The sequence below is a fragment of the Bos taurus genome, chromosome 11 (genome assembly GCF_002263795.3).
Source record: "Bos taurus isolate L1 Dominette 01449 registration number 42190680 breed Hereford chromosome 11, ARS-UCD2.0, whole genome shotgun sequence".
NCBI lineage: Eukaryota > Metazoa > Chordata > Mammalia > Artiodactyla > Bovidae > Bos > Bos taurus.
In genome coordinates, this window is record NC_037338.1 from 70711507 (window position 1) to 70733442 (window position 21936).

Genomic DNA, 21936 nt, shown 5'->3' on the forward strand with positions numbered 1-21936 from the left:
AATCTAATATGTGCTAGAATTAACAGATCAATGGAACAAAACAATCCTGAAACAGACTGCAGCATTTAGAACTTAATTCATATTAAAGGAAGCACAACAAGTCAAAGGGAAAAGGATAGATTTAGGGAGAAGGGGAAAAAAAACCTGTTGCTGAGAAACCTTTGGCTTCTGCTTCATCATGGGGTGCTCCACCTCTCCTGCTCCCCACACCTCAAGTAGTTTAGCAAAGACTGGGCTCAGACTGCTGAGCTGGCTCAGCAGGAAGGACTATGCCCATTTCTGTATAATCCAACATATGACCCTTGCCACCCAACTTGCCATTGAAATATGGAAAGGGGAATGGAGGAAGGGTCCTTGGGGATCCACCTCTGTCCTAATCATGCATGCCTCTCCTTGGGATGATGGGGTTAGGGAGGCCACACACACTCTGCTACAGTCTAAGCCTCTCCCAGGGCTTTGATCTACATCGGCTCTCTCTGCTGCTAATGGTTTCGGTCTTGCCCTTAGTCTGCTGGACAGTTGCCAAAATTAGCTAATAGAGGAAAATTAAATTCTTAACCTCATACAACTAACCAAATAAACTCCAAATTAATTGCCTAATACAGTATTTAAGAATAAACACATTCAAAAGAATAAAATATATAACCTATAATGAATTCTTGGATTCGGAAGAATGACCTACCTTAGCATAAAAGCAATTTTAAGAAATTATAAAGGAAAAGTCTTTTTTAACTGCATAAAATTACATGTCCAAAAGCACTGCAGATGGAGTTCAAAGGAAAATGACAAACTAGGCCAAGTATCTGTAGTAAACACAAAGGCTTAACATCCTAAACATGCGTTCATATTTTAAAAACTATTGTCAGTTTAAATAACACTAATATCCCAATTTTTTAATGGGCAAACAATATGAGTAATTATTTCTTGGGAATTACCAAGACAATACAAAAAATACATGTGCTACAACAGAACATTTTAGACATTCCACTTCACCACAATCAAGAGAAATATGAATTCAAACAATTTTCACCTATCAAATTAGAAAAATTAAAGGAAATGGAATCATATAAAAAATCATACTTTCAAAAAATATTTAAAGGTTTACAGAAATTCTAGTAGGATGTCAGTTAAAAATGCAGACTATCTACTTATAATCCAAATTGTGTGGGAAAAAATAAACAGAATACATATACAGGCGATTTTACATTTTTTCCTCCTTTTTTTATGTTTTTTAAATCTAACATCATGGACATTTTTTATAAAGAAAAATTTTAATAGAGCCAAAAATGAGGCTCCAGCTTAAGTGTATGATGAAAGGAAACTGGTGAGTTTCCCAAATGGCCAGGCTCCAAAACAAAAACACTCCAAGCCACACTGCACCCTTGGCACAGAGGCCATGTCGTGACCTTGGACATGGCGTTAGAGACGGCAGCTACTATCATACCTTCTGTCCTGCAGTAATAACACAACCCCCCATTTGATACATTTACAACAGGTAGCAGGTAGTTAACATTTTTCGGGTGCTTACAGGGAACCAAGCACTTTTCTAGGTGCTTTCTATATTTATCAATACATTTAACTCTCACATGAACTCTGTAGGTTTGTTATCCTCAATTTACAGAAGAAAACTGAGGTGACACAGGAAGAGAAAGAAGGTCCCATAGCCAGTAGAGAGAACAGCTGATTCACACCCCAGCCATCAGGCTCCAAAGCCTATACTCTTCAAACACTACCCTGTTCTGCCTCCCTATCAAGCTGCAAGATGAAATACTGTGCAAACAGGGAAATTAATGTTCTGGGAAAATATTCTCAACATAGTAAGTGACAAAAGCAATTAGAAATCAATGTGTCAGAGTGTGTGTGTGAGAGAGAGAGAAAGAAGCAGAGAAAATAAAATTAAGCAAACATTTCTCAGAAACAATCATTCCAGCTCAGAAGCACAGTAATAAAGTTGGCCTCACTTGCTTTTCTAATTTTTCAAGTTCTTCAGCCTCTAGAGTACTGTAGTTCTTTGGTAATAAAGAATAAAAGCCCTTCTTCAGTCCTGATACCACCACCAGCGGGATTCAGGAAGGTCCACAGAGCTGGGTGCACTCCTAGTAAGACATACTCTATCAGTCACAAGACTGCTCAGTAAGAAAAGGGCAGACTCTTCATTCATTTATAACCAGGGAGAACGTTTTATTTAAAAATAATGAAAAGGGGTGAGATATATGAAAAGAGTAACATGGAAACTTACATTACTATATGTAAAATAGATAGCCAACGGGAATTTGCTGTATGGCTCAGGAAACTCGAACAGGGGCTCTGTACCAGTCTAAAGGGGTGGGATGGGGTGGGAGACGGGAGGGAGGCTCAAAAGGGAGGGGTTATATGTATACCTATGGTTAATTCATGTTGAGGTTTGACAGAAAACAACAAAATTCTGTATAGCATTATCCTTCAATTAAAAAATAAACTAAAAAAAGAAAAGAAAAAGTCTATGAAATAGTTGAAATGGGTCATTAAACGCTGTGCCTCAGCATTATGGATCAAATTCAACCATAAAAAAATTTTTTTTTAATCAAAGAGTAAAACTGTATTACTTTAAATTAATTCTCATCAAATTAGGCAGTATCTACCGTACCATATTTGGGGGCACATTTAAAATACTGGACTTTCCCAACACTTCCATTGTTTTTTCCTTCTGGTTCATCCAACTCAATGCCAGCCCACTGTCCGCTTGCAAATTCAGTTGTTCCACAAAATCTCAATGTTCCAACCTAAAGAAATATAAATCAGGGTAACTTTTGAGTATTACTTGCAATCCCAAATTTTCTACTCTTGTAACTTTATCACAGAAGTCTTTAAAAAGCACTCACTCAAAGCAGACTTCAGAAGAAGGAAAATATTACCAGGGATAAAAACAGACACAAATAATGATAAAAGAGCTGATGGACCAAGAAGGTATAAGAATCCTTAATCTATATGCACTCAACAACTAAGGCAGGAACAGTGAGAGTCCCGTTTGCTGCATTTTCATACGGTAGTAACTTGTAACTACCGGGGAAGAGGGAGCTGCAAGGGGAAACCTGCAGACTGGAAGCCTGTAAATTCACTCAGCCCCTCCAATTTTCTCCCATTTAAATACAGATGCCTTCATTATTCAGTTTGACTAATAGTTTATATTCTTAAGTTATACTTTATAGTAACCATGCATCTAAATCTCATGTTTTCCATTAAGTATCTTTCTACCTACACATTGAACTTAAAAACAAAGCGAAAAAACACCCCAAGCCACACCGCACCCTTGGCACATAAGCCACGTAGTGACCTTGGACATGGCTTTAGAGACGGCAGCTACTATCATACCTTCTGTCCTGCAATAACAACACGATCCCCTAGCTTCAGGCCAAGTGACGTCAGCATCGCCTTGCTAGTAACACGATCGTAATTTGGAAGCAAGGGCTTTGAGAGATCATATGACAGAGGCGCTGCGTCCAGCAGCATCTGCTTGATTTCCTTAGCAGTGGCCGCAGCATCAGCCATTTCCAAGGGCATCTCAACCGGGTCTGGAACAACGTCAGCGGGGATCTGCCCTTTGTCATTCTACAGATAAAGAGAAACTTTTCAATTCATATCAGCTCAGAGCTCTACATGGCCACCTAAAAGTATTCTGGGAAAAAACTTAAGTTAAATTGATCATTTATTTATTCAAAATTATTCACTAAACACCTACTACCTGCCCATTCTAAGTGCTAAAGACACACACAGTGAAGAAATCAATAGCTCCACTCTCAAAAAGCACACAGCCTAGTGAGGGGCAGACTATAATCACATAAATAAAATGTATGGTGTATCAAAGGGTGAAAAGTGGCAGAGAGAAGAACAAGGCAGAGAAGAGGAACATGGATACGGGGGCAGAGAAGGCCTTGGTGCTGAGCGGCACTGGTGCAGAGGCCTAGGGAAGTGAACATGGGGCAGCTTAGCTGGTGGGGATGGCAGTCCAGGCTGAGGGAAGAGCAGGAGCTCAGGCTGTTAGTGGGTGGCATGCCTGGAGAAGGCACCTCTGGAGATACAAGTCACAGGACTGCCTGGCTTCCCAACCCTGGACCCGACACTCCCACCGGTCTCCTGAGCCTCCCCCTAGACTCCGTGACCTTAACCCACCCTGCCCACTCATGGTGCGACTCAGATTTCGAGAACAGAATCCATAGTTTCAACACTTCTAAAATTGGGGCTGGGATTTATCCTGCAGCAAAAAAAAAAAAAAAAAAAACGGTCAGTCACAGGGCCCACTAACATTTGCATGGTGTTTATAGAAGCAAAACTGTATCCCATAGATTTTCACTTGGTTATCACATCAAGAAAAAGCTTGTGAATGACAGAGGTAAAAATCCTTGCCTGTTACAAATTTGTTTTTATTGCAGCAGGAGGGACCAACTAAACAAGTAAAATATTACTACCATTTCCAGTTTGCCAATTAGGAGACTTAGGCAAGGAGAGATGACTGAGTGATCGCTCTGCGTCATTCATCTCCATGATTACTGCAGAGACGGCATTCAGTCAGCCCACACTCACTGCAGCAACCGCTGGACTCTCAGCTCTTCTCCTGCTCCATGCTGTCCTTCCCTCGAACAAACCCTCTTTCTTCTAGGCTCCCTAACCAAAAACTCAGATTTTATCAGAAAGATTCCAGACTGTAATCTTCTCTTAATGAGATGAACCAAGATTCTTTGGCTCAGAAACCTTTTTCCCTTTTCTTCCCCTCTGATAATTATCTTCAAATGACCCATGTGGATAAAAGAATGAGGCTTTTAGAACACTTAGTTTGCAAGGGCTTCACATTTTTTTTTAATTTTTTTAAATTTTATTTAACTTTACAATATTATATTGGTTTTGCCATATATCAAAATGAATCCGCCACAGGTATACATGTGTTCCCCATCCTGAACCCTCCTCCCTCCTCCCTCCCCATACCATCCCTCTGGGTTGTCCCAGTGCACCAGCCCTAAGCATCCAGTATCGTGCATCGAACCTGGACTGGCGACTCGTTTCATATATGATATTATACCTATTTCAATGCCATTCTCCCAAATCATCCCACCCTCTCCCTCTCCCACAGAGTCCAAGACTGTTCTATACATCAGTGTCTCTTTTGCTGTCTCGTATACAGGGTTATTGTTACCATCTTTCTAAATTCCATATATATGCGTTAGTATACTGTATTGGTGTTTTTCTTTCTGGCTTACTTCACTCTGTATAATAGGCTCCAGTTTCATCCACCTCATTAGAACTGATTCAAATGTATTCTTTTAATGGCTGAGTAATACTCCATTGTGTATATGTACCACAGCTTTCTTATCCATAGCCAGGACATGGAAGCAACCTAGATGTCCATCAGCAGACGAATGGATAAGAAAGCTGTGGTACATTTTTATTTTAAAATTCAAGTCAGTTTGGTTCTAAGTAAAAATACGGTAGGAAGACATGTTATCAAATTTGGGGGATGGTGATGAACTATTTTGATCCCCAATTTTAAAGTACAAAATATAAAGAAAATTATCTATAGTGCTAATATGTACTCTTGAGAAAAAGAAAGAAGGGAAAAAAACTTTTTTAAAATCAACAAGCCTGTTCTGTTAAGTGATAGGCTACTTTTACAATGAATATTTTACTTCAGATTTTTAAGTCCTCACCTTTCTAGAGTAAGTCACACACTTCTATTAATTCCTACATAAAATTTAGCAACTAAAACTTCAGTCTTTAAAAAATACTAAATACTAATAAAATAATAATGATGTCATGTTAACATAAGAAGACTTGTTCATGATGATAGAATTTCACTTTTTTCTAAAGTAGGGGCTAAGTTAGGGTCTGATCCAAGGGCTACTGCTGACCCACATGTAGATATCTTTAAGTATTAACTACCAAAAGTGGGTAAAATCTATTAATTACTTTGGGCTTGAATTGGTAATTCACCTCCGTGACATACCTCACTGCATCTTACTAGATTCAAAATACTCGCTCCATTAATGGGGTCTTGCCAAGAGTTGCACTAGCAAAAGCAAGTACCTATCACCCTCACACTCCGATCAACTCCTGGCCTTTGTGCACGCCGCTCTCTCTGCCTAACGGGCCTTTCTCAACTCCCTCCTGTACCTGGTTAATTCTCAACTCTGTTTAAGTATTCGAGTTTACCTATGCCAGGAAGCAGGCTTCCTAAGGCTTGGACAGACTCCCCTCCCATGGAACCCCATGACACTCTGTGCCACACCCCGCCCGTCTCCCATCCTAACACACTCAACTTGACACCCTAGAGTAAATCTGCCTGCTCTCTTGTTTGTCCCCTCCTCTAGATGATATTCTATTTGAGGACAGAGACACATTTATTGTCCCAGTGCCATATGTATTGTCCCAGACGCATGTATTCTCCCAGTGCCTAATAAACAATAGGGTACGAAGGATGGAGGGAGGGAAGGAGGAACAGAGGGGTTGATGGGGTTAAACAGAAAGAAAAGTGGCAAAGAACTGGGGAGGGAAGGCAAAACAGGAAAGCAAGGAAAAGAGAAGGGGAGGAGGCTTTTGCTAGCACTGCCCACTGCTGCCACTTCAAGAGAATGCACAGACCCAGTGAAGAATCCCTGCCAGAGCAAGTCACTGCTAGTAATGCAACAGAAAAGAACACGCAGAGCCACTTTGGTGAAGACAATAAAATAGGACTTGAAGTTTATGAAGTTCGGTCTTGTGTGTTAACTTTGTAAGTATGTAACTTGATCGTGAAAAAATAAATTTTTCCTTTAAGTCAATTTTAAAGGTTTACTCCATTCTTAAATAGGCCTTTTTTAGACTGTCTGAAATAAAACTTCTTTCCAAAAGAATTTAAAATATGGTTTAATGCAGAACTATAAACTTTAATATATGCATTTTTATTTAATAGCTAAAGGCTTTATAAATAAAGCAAAAGTCTAAATGAAAGATACTTTTAAACTCAAAGATGATAAACTCTAAAGAACATTTTATTTAGCTGAATGAAAGTAAGGCTAGTAGAGCTTATCGATATAAAAGGACTGAAATTCACTGCTATGCCTTAAACTTATTTGAGATAAAAGTTTATCATTAGTACTCTTTATATGCAGCACAAAAAAATATAAATTATTTACTCATATAAGAGTTCCACAACAGCATCCAGATTCAACTCTTTCCTGGGAGATAATGTGGGATGTTTTAATATTTTTCACTTTTAATTTAACCTCTTACCCTAAATGCAGGATTTGCTCCATGCTCCAATAAGCATTTCACAGTGCCTGCACACAAGTTATATGCAGCGATATGCAGAGCTGTTCCAAAATTAAAGTCACTGCAAGTGGCATCCACATCTGTAATTGAACATCACAAGTATATTAACAAAATTTTTAGTTAATCTATTAAAATGTGAAAAGAGGCAGGTTGGGTTGGATTTATTTGGGGGAATAGGGGTATAAGCTATTGACAAGACTTAAACCAACCCACTAGAAGGACCATTCTCACAATGGAATAAAATCTGCATATTACAATCTGGTTAACTAATTTTTTCCTTAGTATAATAAAATTTCACTATCAAATGGACTCATGTTATCATGGGTTTTCTAACCATCACAAACTAAAGTATACTTAAAAGCAATTAATGGCAATAATTCGTATTTGTAAAAGTAACTGTCTTAACACACTCTTTCACTAAACCTCTTGGATATTTGCCACAACAATGATAATGTAGCAGGGTTTAGATCAGTGACTAGCAAACCACGGCTCATGGCCAAATCCAACTCATCGTGTTTTCATAAATAAAGTTTTATTGGAACACAGCCACTTGCATTCATTTATATATTCTCTGTGGCTGCTTTCACACCTCTCTGTAGAATCAAGTAGTTTCAACAGGGACCATGTGGTCCACAAAGCCTAAAATATTTACTATCTGCCTCTTCATAGAAAAAAGAAGGTAAAACAATGGAGACTTCTCAAACCCGGAATAAATTAAAGTGTAATTAAACATATGCTACATGCTGTATTCATTCACAATACTTTATGATGAATTTGGATTTCACAGGAAGAATGAGAATCTTGCAATTCTAAGAACATTTTAAGAACTTTCAACAAATCATCAGGATGCTATACACAGACACTAGATATACTCCAGATTCGGATATCCCATTTCAACTGTTTTTTATAACATGGGTTTAATATACCTCTGGTTCTGCTAATCCTACCTGAATCAAACGACCGCTTCACCACCTTACATGCCCTACCCACACTGTAAACAAACCAAGACACACTCAGAACACTGTCCTGAGTTATTAAAGACACTGTACCATCAAGAGAGGCTTTCTTCCTAACATTATTCAAAACGTGAAAACACAAAAAGGGAAAGAAGAGCTGGACAACTATATGAAGCAGAGTTTGGGAAATTTACTGAATCTCTAAAACAAGTCTTCTACAAATGGAGGAAACACCGCATACGATCTTCAACATAAAGTAATACTACTGCACTTGTTGTCATTTTTTCTCTAAAGAAAACTGCCCACTGAAAAGAACCACGACTGCGATTTAGACATCCTGATGTTCATTTCTGGGACATCAAGCACCATCAAGACAAGAAGAAAAAAAATGAAAATCTATCCTTTAATGGAATCACAGAATTTCAGAACTGAATACCACCTAAAATAAATATTCTTCATGATTTCAGCGCTCAGCTCTGAAGGTTTTATTGCTCTAAATTTCTAGCTACCCAAATAAGGCAAAAGAACTATACATAGATTCAACTACACTTTATAAAATCCATGTTCTACTGGGGAATGTGCAGAGATATAAAAAAATGAGATAACACTTTATTTTGTATGTCTCTGTACTAAATCTTTTGTGAAAAGATAGTAACTAAACTTCAATTTACAAAATTCAAACTATTTCTGAAAAATAAAATGGGATTGGAAGTCATATGGAACAAGATGGATCACAAGTAAAAATATCTTTGAGTTATAATTTTTCTGCCATCAATAATGTGTTCAATTAATAACATCCAGTGGTGATCTTGTAGTACTTGCCTTTTGGTTTAGATGTCTTCAAAATCACTCTTATAAGCTCAGGAACATCAAAATAAGCTGCATAATGCAAGGCATTCATGTTTGTCCATCGACTCCGCAAACTAACATCTGCTCCCAGATCAATAAGCTGAGTTGCAAATTTTACCGCTGTATCAACATCACCTAGAAAAGGTTTTCTAAATTACTTTCCTTCAATACAAATGTTAAGTTCCAATGCATGCCATCTACTACCTCATCTAAAAAGCCAAGGCAAACAGCACACTGAATATACACTTACAACTCAAAACCTGTCACTTTTACAAGAAATTTATTCTTTCTAACAAAATAATCATACTCAAGGATATTGATAAACACATAGCTGTAAAGATGTTCATCACAGCACTTTTTATTATGAATAAAATTGTGAAACAACCTAAAAGTACAATAATAAGACACTGGTTAAATAAATTATGAGACATCCATATAATGGAATACTATAGAGCATTAAAACCAGTGTGCCAGACCCCTGCTGCTCAGGGTGCACTCTGTGGACCACTGCCAGTCCCAAACTGTAATTTGCACTTCCAATAACGTTTCTCTTTTTCCCTGTGTAATCATTTCCTCTGAATATATTAACTGAAATGCAATTTTATGCTTTTGAAAAATACTTGGGCTTGTATTTTATATGTCTTTAATTTCATTTTTCTATTACAAGGTCATTTTTATTTTATTTTACAAAAGTATCAGTCCATGATGGACTGCAGAAAGAAAAAGCAGAAGAGTCCTTCATCATCAATAGTTTAAGAAGCACTGTCTCAGACTATTGAAACAGGTATAGGTATTCACAATTTATCATTAAAAGGCAATGGTATAGCACAAAGAAAGTGAAAGTGAAGTTGCTCAGTCATGTCCGACTCTTTGTGACCCCATGTACTGTAGCCTACCAGGCTCCTCCCTCCATGGGATTCTCCAGGCAAGAGTACTGGAGTGGGTTGCCATTTCCCTCTCCACGGGATATTCCCAACCCAGGGATCGAACCTGGGTCTCCCGAATTCCAGGCAGACGCTTTAACCTCTGAGCCACCAGGTATAGCACAGGAGAATACCAATTTTGGAAACTGCACATATGTATGTAGGAACAGACCTTAGACAGACATAAAGACCAAGGTCTGTAGGGAGCGGGATGCCTGGAAAAAAGCATGGACTGTTAAACCTTGCTATAAACCCTCAGGAAGGTTCTGGGTGTTACTAATTACTTTCACCTAGCAAGCAGGCAGGCATGAAGCCTGTTCCAGAAAAGTTGGGAGGTACCAGGAGACTATAAAGACTCCCTCAAGAAAAGGGAGGAACAGGAACAAGGTGTGTGCAGGACCTAACTGAATCCTCGCCTATTCAAGGAATATTATCATCATCACCTAGGTGCCCTTGCAGGGACTCTGGTTGACATAAACATACAAGCACAAACATAGATGTCTCAAGCCATTAACAGACTCGCCACATACTCACCAATACCGTGAGCTCCAGATTTGCATGTGTAATGCAAAAGAGTCATATCTGTCAATCCATCTCTGTCATTCACATTGCAACCTCTCTTAAGAATCTGAGGAAACCAAGGAAGATATGATTACAATATAAGAGTCTACTGATTTCAAACCAATACTGAGGAACCAGGATAGTCAGTCTTACTGAATTAGTTCTCAATGAATCCTGGAGGAGGAAATGGCAACCCATTCCAGTATTCTTGTCTGGAGAATCCCATGGGCAGAGGAGCCTGGTGGGCTATAGTCCATGCAGTCGCAAAGAGTCAGACACAACTTAGCAACTGAGCATAACGCACAAAATGAGTAGACAGAACTGACTTCTCTTACGGGTGAATTTTAACAATAATGAAAATTGAACTTGTCACCAGATCAAAGGAAACTCTTGAAGAGTATTCCCAAGTAATTTGTCACTCAAAATAGGTTCCTTAACCTCTCAAAGGACAAGCAAATTTCCTTTCTAATGGGAGTAACAGTATTTGAAAAAGTATAAGCCCCTCTTCCTTAACACATGACAGTAAGCTGGTCAAGGAACCCAGCATTATTCTTTTACTCCTCTTGCAAAAAATTTAGAGTTTTTAAATTATATTTAAGTCTAGATCTTTACCAAGCCACCCAAAAGTATAGATAAACATGATGGTAATCAAATTCCCTCATGAAAGTATTTTTTTAATTTATAAATTAATTTGTATGAAAATATGAAAAATGCCTGCTCCCATCAAGAGTCAAATGTCAGAACTCCAGATGTAAGGAAGTGAGGAGCACAGGGGAATGATGGAAAGACTGTGCTGTGTGCGTGCTCAGTCACTTCAGTCGTGTCCCACTCTTTTGCGACCCTGTGGACTGTAGCCTGCCAGTCTCCTCTATCCATGAGATTCTCCAGGCAAGAATACTGGAGTGGGTTGCCATGCCCTCCTCCAGGGGATCTTCCAGAAACAAGGATTGAACCCACGTCTCCTGCATTGCAGGTGGATTCTTTACCCACTGAGCCACATGGGAAGCCCCGATGGAAAGACTATACAGCACTAATTCACTTTTGGTGAAAAATCCAGAGATACAAAGAACAAGCATCAGCATCTTTAAAAGGCTTCCCCTTTATCACCACCTATTCATTCCAATGGGGGAAGAATATTTTACAATTAACAATCCTAATAACATAGGATTTATGATATAAAAACTCCTCACCTCATTTCCGATAACGTCAATGTTTTGCTGGACCTGAGGAACCCACTGTCTTAAAATGGCAAATAATTCTGATACAGAAGTTTTGGGATCAAAGAGAATTTCCTGGCATGATGTATCATTAGGATCAAAGAAAGAAAACTCTGTTTAAAGAATTAAAAAAAAGGCATAAATTATATTTATTAAAATTTCCAAAAGCATATGTTAAAAATAATAAACAACAAGACCAGGACTCAAATGACACAAATACTTTTAGGTGCTAGAAATATTTTACCTTAAGCAAGTCTCAATAGCAAGTCAGGATCACCAAAAATTACGAAACACTTCTGAAGTGCTGTGAGAATGAGATTTTCACACATCACACCACATCTTATCACAAATTAAACAAAAATCTGAGTGCACTGATCTCAAACCCTAAACTGTCCAAGAACTTCCTCTAAAGCACAGAAAATCTGCCAAATTTTACAGGTATTTTCACCTCTCAAAACATTATAAATATGTCATGAATAGTAGATTCACATCCATGATTAAAACATACATAGTAGAAAGAAACATGGCAGAATATTAACAGTGGTACTAGAATGATGTGTAATTTTAAATATTCTTGTTACTTCTCTGTAGTTTCCTAATTTTCCATAGTAAATAGGCATTACTTTTTACCCACTGAGAAGCCAGTGGGGAACTGCTATGTACACACAATAAGGAAGTAATATGTGATAATGCAGAAAGGAAGCATTGAGGCCAAGAGGTTGGGTTATCTGGAATATGTATTAGTAAAGATGTGGAATACTAGACAAAATTAAACATGATTTTAAAATTCCTTAAAACTTCCTTAAGATTCAGAGAACGGATTATCCTATGGCCAGAAAATAAAAGAGAACAGAAGAAAATCAGATTCTTTAATCTTGAAAAAGAAGCTAGGGACTCTTAAAAAATCAGAAGCATCTAAAGAAGAGACTCATTAGAAAAGCAGTATTTGCTGAGTGGTTACACTTTACCAAACACCTTACCTGATAGGTATTAGTCTCATTTTATAGATAAGCTCAGACTAACTAATACTTGCTCAAAGTCCAACAGCTAGCAAGTGACAAATCTGGGGCAGAAAACCAGGTCTGCCTCCAAAATCTATCGTCTTTCCTCTATGATGTTGCCTCCCCAAGAAAATTCACTATTGAGCTAAAATGTAGAGATTTTAGCAGCATACATAAGTTAAATTATTTAAACTTTAAAGTTTAATTATTATTTAAAATAATTTCAATTCTAATCAATCAAAATTTCACCAAGATTCCTTTGTAGAAGGAGACAGACAAAATTACATTCCCATTACATTTAGAGAAAAATACAAACTCCTTTCTGAAGCCTAAATGATCCTGCCTGGTCTGGCCCCTGCCTTCCTCCCCAGTTTCATCTCCTGCCATTCTACCCTTCAACCACTTTGCTTCTCAGCCACAGCGGCTATTGTGGCTGAGAAGCACTATTTCTCTGGATACACCAAAGTTTTTTCCCCAACTCCATGTCTTTGATTTCCTATTCTTTTGCCTGGAACACGTCTCTCCAGGTTCTTCTCTCAACCAGATGCTTCTGATTCTTCAGATGACCAGCCCATCTAACAACCACTCTGCTCCATTATCCTCTGTCCATTTCTTTTCGCCACAGAATTCATTATAACCTATAAAATCCACATTTTGTTTATTCCTGTGTTCTTTTATTGTCTGTTTTCCTTCCTAGAATGTCGCTCCCAGTCACTGTGCTATCCCCAGCACCTGGGACAACAACCTAGCGCATAACAGGCCCTCAACAAATACTCAACAAACGCAATTCTGGATGCCATGGTTTAAGAGGACACTGACTACAGCATACTAAACAGAGAACAGCTGGAGTGAAAAGGGTCTAGAGATCCTGATGATGAGGGACTGGTAGAGGAATCAGAAATGTGTAGCCTAAAGAAGTATAGACTAATTTAAAATATCAAAATTATCTTCAAACGTTTGAAGGTTATCACATAAAAAAGTGTTTGTTCCAAAAACATATCAAACCATTTGGCCAAAATTTTAAGGAGGCATACTTTGAGTCCATATACAAAAACAATTTTTACCACAACTAAAACTTTAGCTATGAAATAAACTATTAGTTTCCTACTACTGAAGATGTCCAAGTGGCTGAATGGTTACCTATCAGAGATCCTGAAACAGAATTTCTATACTAGGAAATGAGTAGGGAAAGCTGAACTGTAGGTCCATTCAGATTCTAAGGACCTATTAAGAATTCATACAATGTTTAATTTTGGTTATACAAAGGGATCAATGCCCATTCTCATCTTTCAATGTATTTATTCAACAAACACTGACTGAGCAACTAATATCAACAAATGACTACCTTAGCCCAATGAGATAATCAAAAGCAAAATGTGATTTCTACTCCATCCAAAGAGCTGTGGTCTGGGAAAGGAAAGAAGACAATTATGACTCAAGATAGAACAAGATAAGTGCCATAAGCAAGGTGCAAAGTGCTTTTCAAGGTTTTTCCTGCATAACTGATTTTTTTATATCTGAAAATCAATCCAGTCAGTTTTTGTAAAAACTGCAAATAACTCCCAAGATCTAGGCATGGGTTTTATGTAACACCTTTGATGACTACAAGGCAAGCTGCTACAGAATCTGAACATATAAAAATAGCATACTTGGAGATGAATAGTTATTAGAATGGATATAGCTAAAAAGACAAATTCACAATCCAATCATTATATTTTCACTAATATTTAAAAACTGCATTATCTCTACCTTCAAAGACAATTTGAAATGGTGACCCAATATTTTACTTGAAAAAAATCTATCTAAATTAGAAATGTAACACATCCATCAAGTTTACCTTCCAGTTTTCTTTTATTCCTTTATCACCTATCTGATAAAATACAGTCCCAGGAAAACAAGTCTAAATAGATTAAAAACCAGAATACTACTAAATTTATATTTTACAAAGAATATTTAATGAACCAATTTAAATATGAATCAATCTCAAGCCACATTCCCAGGAAAGGTCTCACCCTCTCTGCATAAGTACACGGCTTATCTGGTTTTATTTTACTATATTTGTGAACACATTGATCATTACAATGGGAGACACTTGAACAGAATCCAAATTAGGCTTGTTTGTGTATTAAAACACATTACTTTTTGTTACATGGTCATCCAAATTTGGATCATTTCAGCAGTGATTACTTGGCTTGTTAATTAGAATCCCAGTATTTCAGAGATAACAGGGCCCTTAAAGAAGGCTACCTTACAGTGTTTTTACATCTTTTTTTTTTTCATACATGGCTTTTTAAACAAGTCAATATATTTAACCAAAATATATATATCAATAGCAGAAGGATGCTAGGTGTCTAAGCACCACTGCATTTTAAAAATAAAATCCTCTGAATCCACTGTGGTGCTTAAAATGAACATTTTTACATAGTAAAAATGCTGACAGCAGACATTAAGTGTTCAGCTTGAAAGGCAGGAAAAGCAATAAGCAACTGTTATTTTTGAAAAAGTAAAACTTTAGCAATTTTATGAAAACCACAAAAAATGGTTTTAGGAAAAATTAGGAATACAAAAAGGTATAAAACAGAAGTCAAGTTACCAGTTCATGGAAAATAAACACAGCTACTTAACATACCACAGTCTGAAGGCATTGGTGCTGCAGAAATGGAAAAGATAACTGGTGTATCAGAACCTTGAAATAAAAATGGGTATTTTCCAATCAAAGAACTTCCTTCTAATGGAAAATCTGGAAGGTCCTCTATGGTCATCTTCTAGAAAGCCACCTTTAATGAGAGAGAGGAAAAAAGCATATCTATTATATTTGTATGCAACTTAGAATAACTGCCTTCAATCACAAATAGCTTATTTTTTAAAATATCTAACCTATTGTCAACCTTCAAACATCTCTTTAGAGAGTAAGGGGAAAAAATTCCTTTTGGCAAACCACTGTTAAACGAATATACATTGCTTCACACTGTCTCTTAGGGTCAACAGCATACGTAATCTTTTTGGACAAAGCTCAGGAATAAAAAATGACTGTGTATTTCCCAATAATAGGTAAACACATTTTTTAAATGCTGAACTAATCTAAATGGGTGATGTCCTCTTTACTTGCAGTAACAAGCAAGGAGATAGTATCCCTGGTAGATGCATCTCAAATTTCTCATAGGATCTGACACAGCTTCTATCATGTCATCCAATGGTTCGTGCCATCTGCTCATCACATGAAAATAACCTAGTTTAGAGCATTATTATTTTCTGACATCCCAGAAAACTTAATTGAAAACTGACCACATCACTCGTACAAATCTAAATCTAGCTTACTGACATTGTTTCACTTCTTAACAAGGTAGAGGATCTACTTAGTCCATCCAGCGGAAGATGGAAGGTCATGCCTTTAAACCACATCACTTATGTTACCTCTTTTTCCCAGGAAACATGAGCACTCAGAATAAATTTGCTCCAAATTAGACAGTCGCTGCACCCTGACCCACATATCAGAGATGACACAGAATGAAAAGAAAATGTTAGTAAACCTCAACTATGAGGCTAAAAGCCTTCCAGTTTCTTCTGCATCAAATCTTTGAAGTCTGAAATATTATGAATCTCTGTATCTATTTAAAATATAAGCAGAAAACTATATTACAAAGCTAAATAAAAATGAGTATAGATTATTTCAGTAGAAAGAATAGAATAAGTAAAGATGGTTAACTGATAGTGTAGCAGATAATGCTAGGCTAGGTACTACTCAATGTGTGCTCTATTCTACTTGGGTAACCAGCAGTTTATCACCTTAACCTATCACGCTTCCCTACCACCACCACCCTATTCCAAGCAGTCACCTTTCTGAGATAAGTGGTTTCTTTCCAATTAGATTCATATGTTTTCTAAATACTAGCAGAAACTGGTAAAGAGTAAGGCAATTTCTTTTTTCTCATAAGGGACAGGTTTACATGGTCATGGATATTATATATTAAATAACTTAATCCAGTATTACTATGTTAAAGGCTCTCAACGTTTCTTGGATGCTAAAATGTCTCACCACTCAATACTTTGAATCATTTTGACATTAACCTGGCCACATAAATGGGAAAAATTGTTGCCATACGGCATGGTGAACTTCCTCAAATACTAAAAAATGTAGCGCCTACCACAAGGACAGCTCTCCTTCAATACTGCAGCTTCCCTGTATTCGAAGTCAGTCAGGATTTCTGCTTGCTGGCCTCTACTAATTAGCAGTAAATTTGGGGAAAACAGTGTATACCAGGTATGAAGTGTCCTTTGAAGCCAAGGAACAGAAATAAAGTTTAATAATATTAATCTGTACAAGGCACTACACTATTCTAGATGTTTCAGAGAATACAAAAATGAGTAACATATGGCCCATGCTTGTTAGGTAGCTTACAATCTACTGCTGCTGCTGCTAAGTCACTTCAGTTGTGTCCGACTCTGTGCGACCCCAGACGGCAGCCCACCAGGCTCCCCCATCCCTGGGATTCTCCAGGCAAGAACACTGGAGTGGGTTGCCATTTCCTTCTCCAATGCATGAAAGTAAAAAGTGAAAGTGAAGACGCTCAGTCGCGTCCCACTCTCAGCGACCCCATGGACTGCAGCCCACCAGGCTCCTCCGCCCATGGGACTTTCCAGGCAAGAACACTGGAGTGGGGTGCCATTTCCTTCTCCTAGGGTGAATAAAATAGTACTAATAACTATAGTTGATAAAACTGAGTGAAATATATTCCATAACCTCAGGACAAGGAACGTTTGCAGTATGAGCTCCTGAAAATGAGAAATGGTGCAGTGAAAAAAAGCATCATTTGAGAAGTGTCTTGAAAGATGAGTAGGCAGAAATTTAAAAGTGGAGCCCATCAAAAGAACAGCAGGTTGGAACTGGGCACATCTAGTAAGAGGTAAGGCTGTCATGGTTTTTTAGGACTCTCCTTAGTAATGCTTTATGTACCTAATCAAATACCAACCATTTAATTCCATGAGCAGTGAGAAATCACTGACTTTTTAAAAGGGGACTGTCCTAATTCAAGCTGTTTTAGGAAGATTAATCTTTGACTATAGTCACACTTTGGGACTCAGCCATGTTTTTTACACTCTTAATTCTTCAATAAAATGATTAAGTGGTTTTCTTCCTCAGTTGGTTAAAAGGGAGCCATTTTTCAAAACTTCCCTTTCAAAAAGTGGAGTTTCCCATTCAAAAACACATTTAATAACTATTTATTAAATATACACATTGAATAAATATTCAAACCCAGACTCAAGGTGGAAAGATGATTCATTCAACAAGATGTAATCAACTTTATTTTACATGTTAGGTATTTCAAACCCAAAAAAGCTACAATATTACCTGAAGAATGTAGTGAACATTCTTAACAGGTATTTTGTGTCTTCATTTCATTTTTTTTCCCTGGTCCCATTTCCTTTCTGTCATGAAAAGCCCAACCTTCTACCTTTTGTCCCATTTAAGAAAACTATACATCTCTACAAACTTCTGTATAGTTTTAGAATCCTTTCCTAAAAGTGATTTCTGGATCTAAAGATCTGGGAATCTTGGTCAAATCTAGAGTTGTGATGAGCTGGATTGAGTACATATTTTCATTTCAAATCCTACTATGGCTAATTGGTGATAATGGGTTATGCAGAATAACCTAAGATTAAAAAAAAAAAAAAAGGTGGCCCTAATTAACTGTGTATGTAACAGATGCAATAACAAGAATCAAATTCCCTAAACTATGATTTATATAGGAATTCCATCACCCCAAACAGCTCTGAGTAAAAGCAACTTGTAACATGGTTCCAATATTTGGTGATTGTTTTTCAGAGATTCCTGGTCAATGCCCTAACACTGAATGGTGGTGAGTGGAGTTGCCCATTAACTTCTTCAGAGTGGTTCACGGCTATCAGGACCTCACTAAGGAACCTCACTGAGACCAAGAGATGCCCTCAGATTTATTTGGAATACAGTTCAAGGGCATATTACTCAAACTCATATCCTTAAGTTGTTACTCAGCTATCAGGAAATCCAAGCTGCATTCACATGAGTTGGAAACATGAGGCCCTTTCATTCACTTTCATATAGTATTCTGTTATGAGTGTTTATTTTCACAAGATACAAAAATACATAATCTTACCAAAATAAGCATTTTAAGTATATTTCTAATAACCCATTTATTTATTTGTTATCTACATGAAATCTATTTAATCATTGAGCAAGTATGGTGTGCTGCAGTCCATGGGATTGCAGTCAGACACCACTGAGCGACTGAACAACAACAGGCCTTACAGAGAACATGAAAGATACCTGCCCTCAACAAGTTCATTTAGTCATTCAACAAGTATTTATCAAGTGTTTCTTACTAAGTCTTAGCCTGGCATAGCAAAGGTAAAGAAAACAGATTGTCATCATGTAGATTACAGTTAAGAACAGAATTCCTACAAGAAATTTGAAATTACTATATAACTGAAATAAGTGCTGGATTCAAGGGGGCCAGTGAAGGCTTCCTAAGGGAATAATTTAAAACTGCAGTGCCCAACCAGGTAGCTATTAGCCACATGTGTCTATACAAATTAAACATTTAGTTCCTCCATTGCTCAAGCCCCATACAAGGGCTCAAAAGTCACATGTGACTAGTGGCCACCGTATTGAACACTGCAGAAGAACACTTCCCTCAGAATAGTAAATTATGTGGACTCAAATTCCAGATGAGAAAATGCCTGAAATGACAAAATAAAAAACAGAGGCTAACAAACTAAGCAAGCCCACGGTGGTACTTAATTATACATCATTAACAAGGGAATAGCAAGTCTAAAAGTAACCAGATGTTCACAGATTTACACAGGGCTAAAGAGTTCAGTTGATTCTATTACATGAAGATCACTAGTATGTTTCAAAACTGGAGTTGTTACAAGCCATAAAAGACATCATATAAATATTATTTTTTAAAAGCCTTACTGGTGGGATTGTTTCTGGTAAATATGAAACGTCTGAAATAAATCCTACAAATAATATACCATATGCCAAATCTTCTGTAAGACAGAAATAAACATATTCATTCCATTTCAAGATTCACTCTTTCCGCCCAGGTTGTCCATAACAAACGACAGTATTTTAAAATGCATAATTATGGTAGCAAAACAGGGTAGAACCAGGATGGCTTTGCATCATAAAAATGCAGACTTCTGCCAATTCCAATTCTCTGCTTTCTCTACACAGTTGCTCCATGTCCTCCACTGCGTGATCTTCTGCCATTTAGACGACTTTAAGTTGTGCAGAAGATACATAAATGACAAGTGTCAATGTGAAAGTGAAGTACGAGTAAAGTATTTGGCTGATGTTTCAAAAAAGGAGGGTGTTTCCTCACTGAAATTTTTAAAAGGCATCGATATACACTCTGATATTGCTACAATGTGAACCACACTCAAGCAGGGAACATACAGCAAGTTATTATCCCATGAGAATATCCTCCTCTGATACATATCAAAACATTGTCTCAGAGTTAAAATCCAAATTGCCTACATAGTCTCTAGATTAATGAACAACCTGACATCTAATTCAAAAGAAAGCTGACGTTATAAACCCATCAATCCAGCTCACAAGGATGAGGTCTAACCCGCGTCTCTGTTGAGCAGTCTCTGAGCAAGTGTTTTCCCCCAACTTCCCATGATTTAGAATTAAGCAATCTGGGGGTAGCGAACGACTGGAGGCAGAGTCATTTATCTTAGTCATTTATCTTTGAATTCTCTCCGGCAAAAGGTTCTTCAAACAGTTTAATAAGCAAAGGGGTGGCAGGAGAGATGCGAAGAGGGCCCTCACAGGAAAACCACGAAGGGCTGGGCACAGCACGCTGCGCATCACTGCGCGCGAGAGGCTCTCCCAAGGGCGCCGGGGCGGTCAAGGTTGGGGCGGCGCAGCAGGGTCCTGCCCGTCCCACACACCTGGCGGTATCTCATCCTGAAGTTAAACAGGCGGAGAGAAACGGAAACCAGACACCCACGTCCCGGCCCGTGGGCCGCCCCAACCCCGCCCCCGCCCCAGGGAGGCCTCCAGGAGCCGGCGACACTGGCGCCCACTGCAGGCGACCCGGGAGGGGGGCTCCCAGCGCCTCCGCGCCGCCCTCCCCGAACCGCCAACCGGACCTCAGGCCCCCGCGCCCCCGCCCGCCCGGCCCGGGGCCCCCGCGCGCTCCCGCCCCACCTGCCTCCTCCGGTCCTCTCCGGGCGGCCGACGGGAACGCAGGGGCGCGGAGAGAAGGCCAAGAGGCGCGCTTCTCCACCCGAGTGCCTGTCTCCGGTAGCCGACCGCGGGGCCTCCCGCCGCGCCTCTCCCAGCCCTCGTCCGGCCCCTCCCGCCTGCCACCTCCGCGTCGCGCGCGCCGGAGCCGGGCCCCACGCGGGGTCGGTGCGCGCGCGCAGTGCAGGCGCCCGGGCGGCGCGCAGGCCCCGGTCCCGGCCCCGCGCACGCGCCGAGGAGCGGGGACTGTAAGGAAGCGCGCGCCCGTGCTCGCCGCCTCATGCCTGCTCCCCTGCAGCCTCTCCGCAGACCCTGGCTGGGGTTCGAGGACAGGAAAGTCTGGTGGGCTTCGTGCGTTAACCTTGAGGGGGTGAGACGCCACTGGGATATTTCCACCGCAACACAAGGCAGGATCTCTGCGGAACCCCATCTGGCCCTAGGCCATGCTTGGGGAAGCAGCCCGTGGCCTGCTGTACAGAAGCTTCTCCGTCAAAGCCTTTAGCTAAAACAATCTGACCTGCTTCTCTGTCTCGCATCCCTGGACTAGCAGCGCTCCAATACTCTGCTTAGGAGCAGGCATCACGTTTTACCCTTTGGGGGCTCCCCGGTATCGCTCCGTGCATGGCCCAAAATAGGGCCATTAGTCAATTACCTGCTTGCAGGTCTTGCTGTAAAAAGCCTAGTCAAGGCTATACCCAAGTGGAATAATTACACCCAAGTATGGCAGTGTAGGGAGAAGGCAATGGCAACCCACTTTCACTTTTCACTTTCATGCATTGGAGAAGGAAATGGCAACCCACTCCAGTGTTCCTGCCTGGAGAATTCCAGGGACGAGAGAGCCTGTCGGGCTGCCGTCTATGGGGTCGCACAGAGTCGGACACGACTGAAGCGACTTAGCAGCAGCAGCAGAGGCATGGC

General features: G+C 39.3%; 1 protein-coding gene across 4 annotated transcripts in view; it reads right to left on the reverse strand.

Annotated features, from left to right (window-relative positions):
* The window catches only part of CLIP4 (CAP-Gly domain containing linker protein family member 4), a 78315-nt gene that overhangs the window by 42180 nt on the left and 14199 nt on the right, over positions 1 to 21936 (reverse strand). For 2 of the 4 annotated variants that reach the window (NR_198885.1, XM_005212978.4), the window contains exons 2-8: positions 15415 to 15562; positions 11758 to 11897; positions 10541 to 10634; positions 9057 to 9218; positions 7240 to 7358; positions 3352 to 3588; positions 2627 to 2762 (exon numbers count right to left, since the gene is read on the reverse strand). Coding sequence is in view for 3 of the 4 variants with exons in the window: in XM_005212978.4 (XP_005213035.1) it covers positions 2627 to 2762; positions 3352 to 3588; positions 7240 to 7358; positions 9057 to 9218; positions 10541 to 10634; positions 11758 to 11897; positions 15415 to 15547 (1021 nt within the window). In the remaining variant the exon portion in view is untranslated. Of the gene's footprint in view, positions 1 to 2626; positions 2763 to 3351; positions 3589 to 7239; positions 7359 to 9056; positions 9219 to 10540; positions 10635 to 11757; positions 11898 to 15414; positions 15563 to 20982; positions 21140 to 21936 lie in introns of those variants that run through there. The other 2 variants (XM_005212979.5, NM_001435014.1) reach the window with 2 other exon arrangements.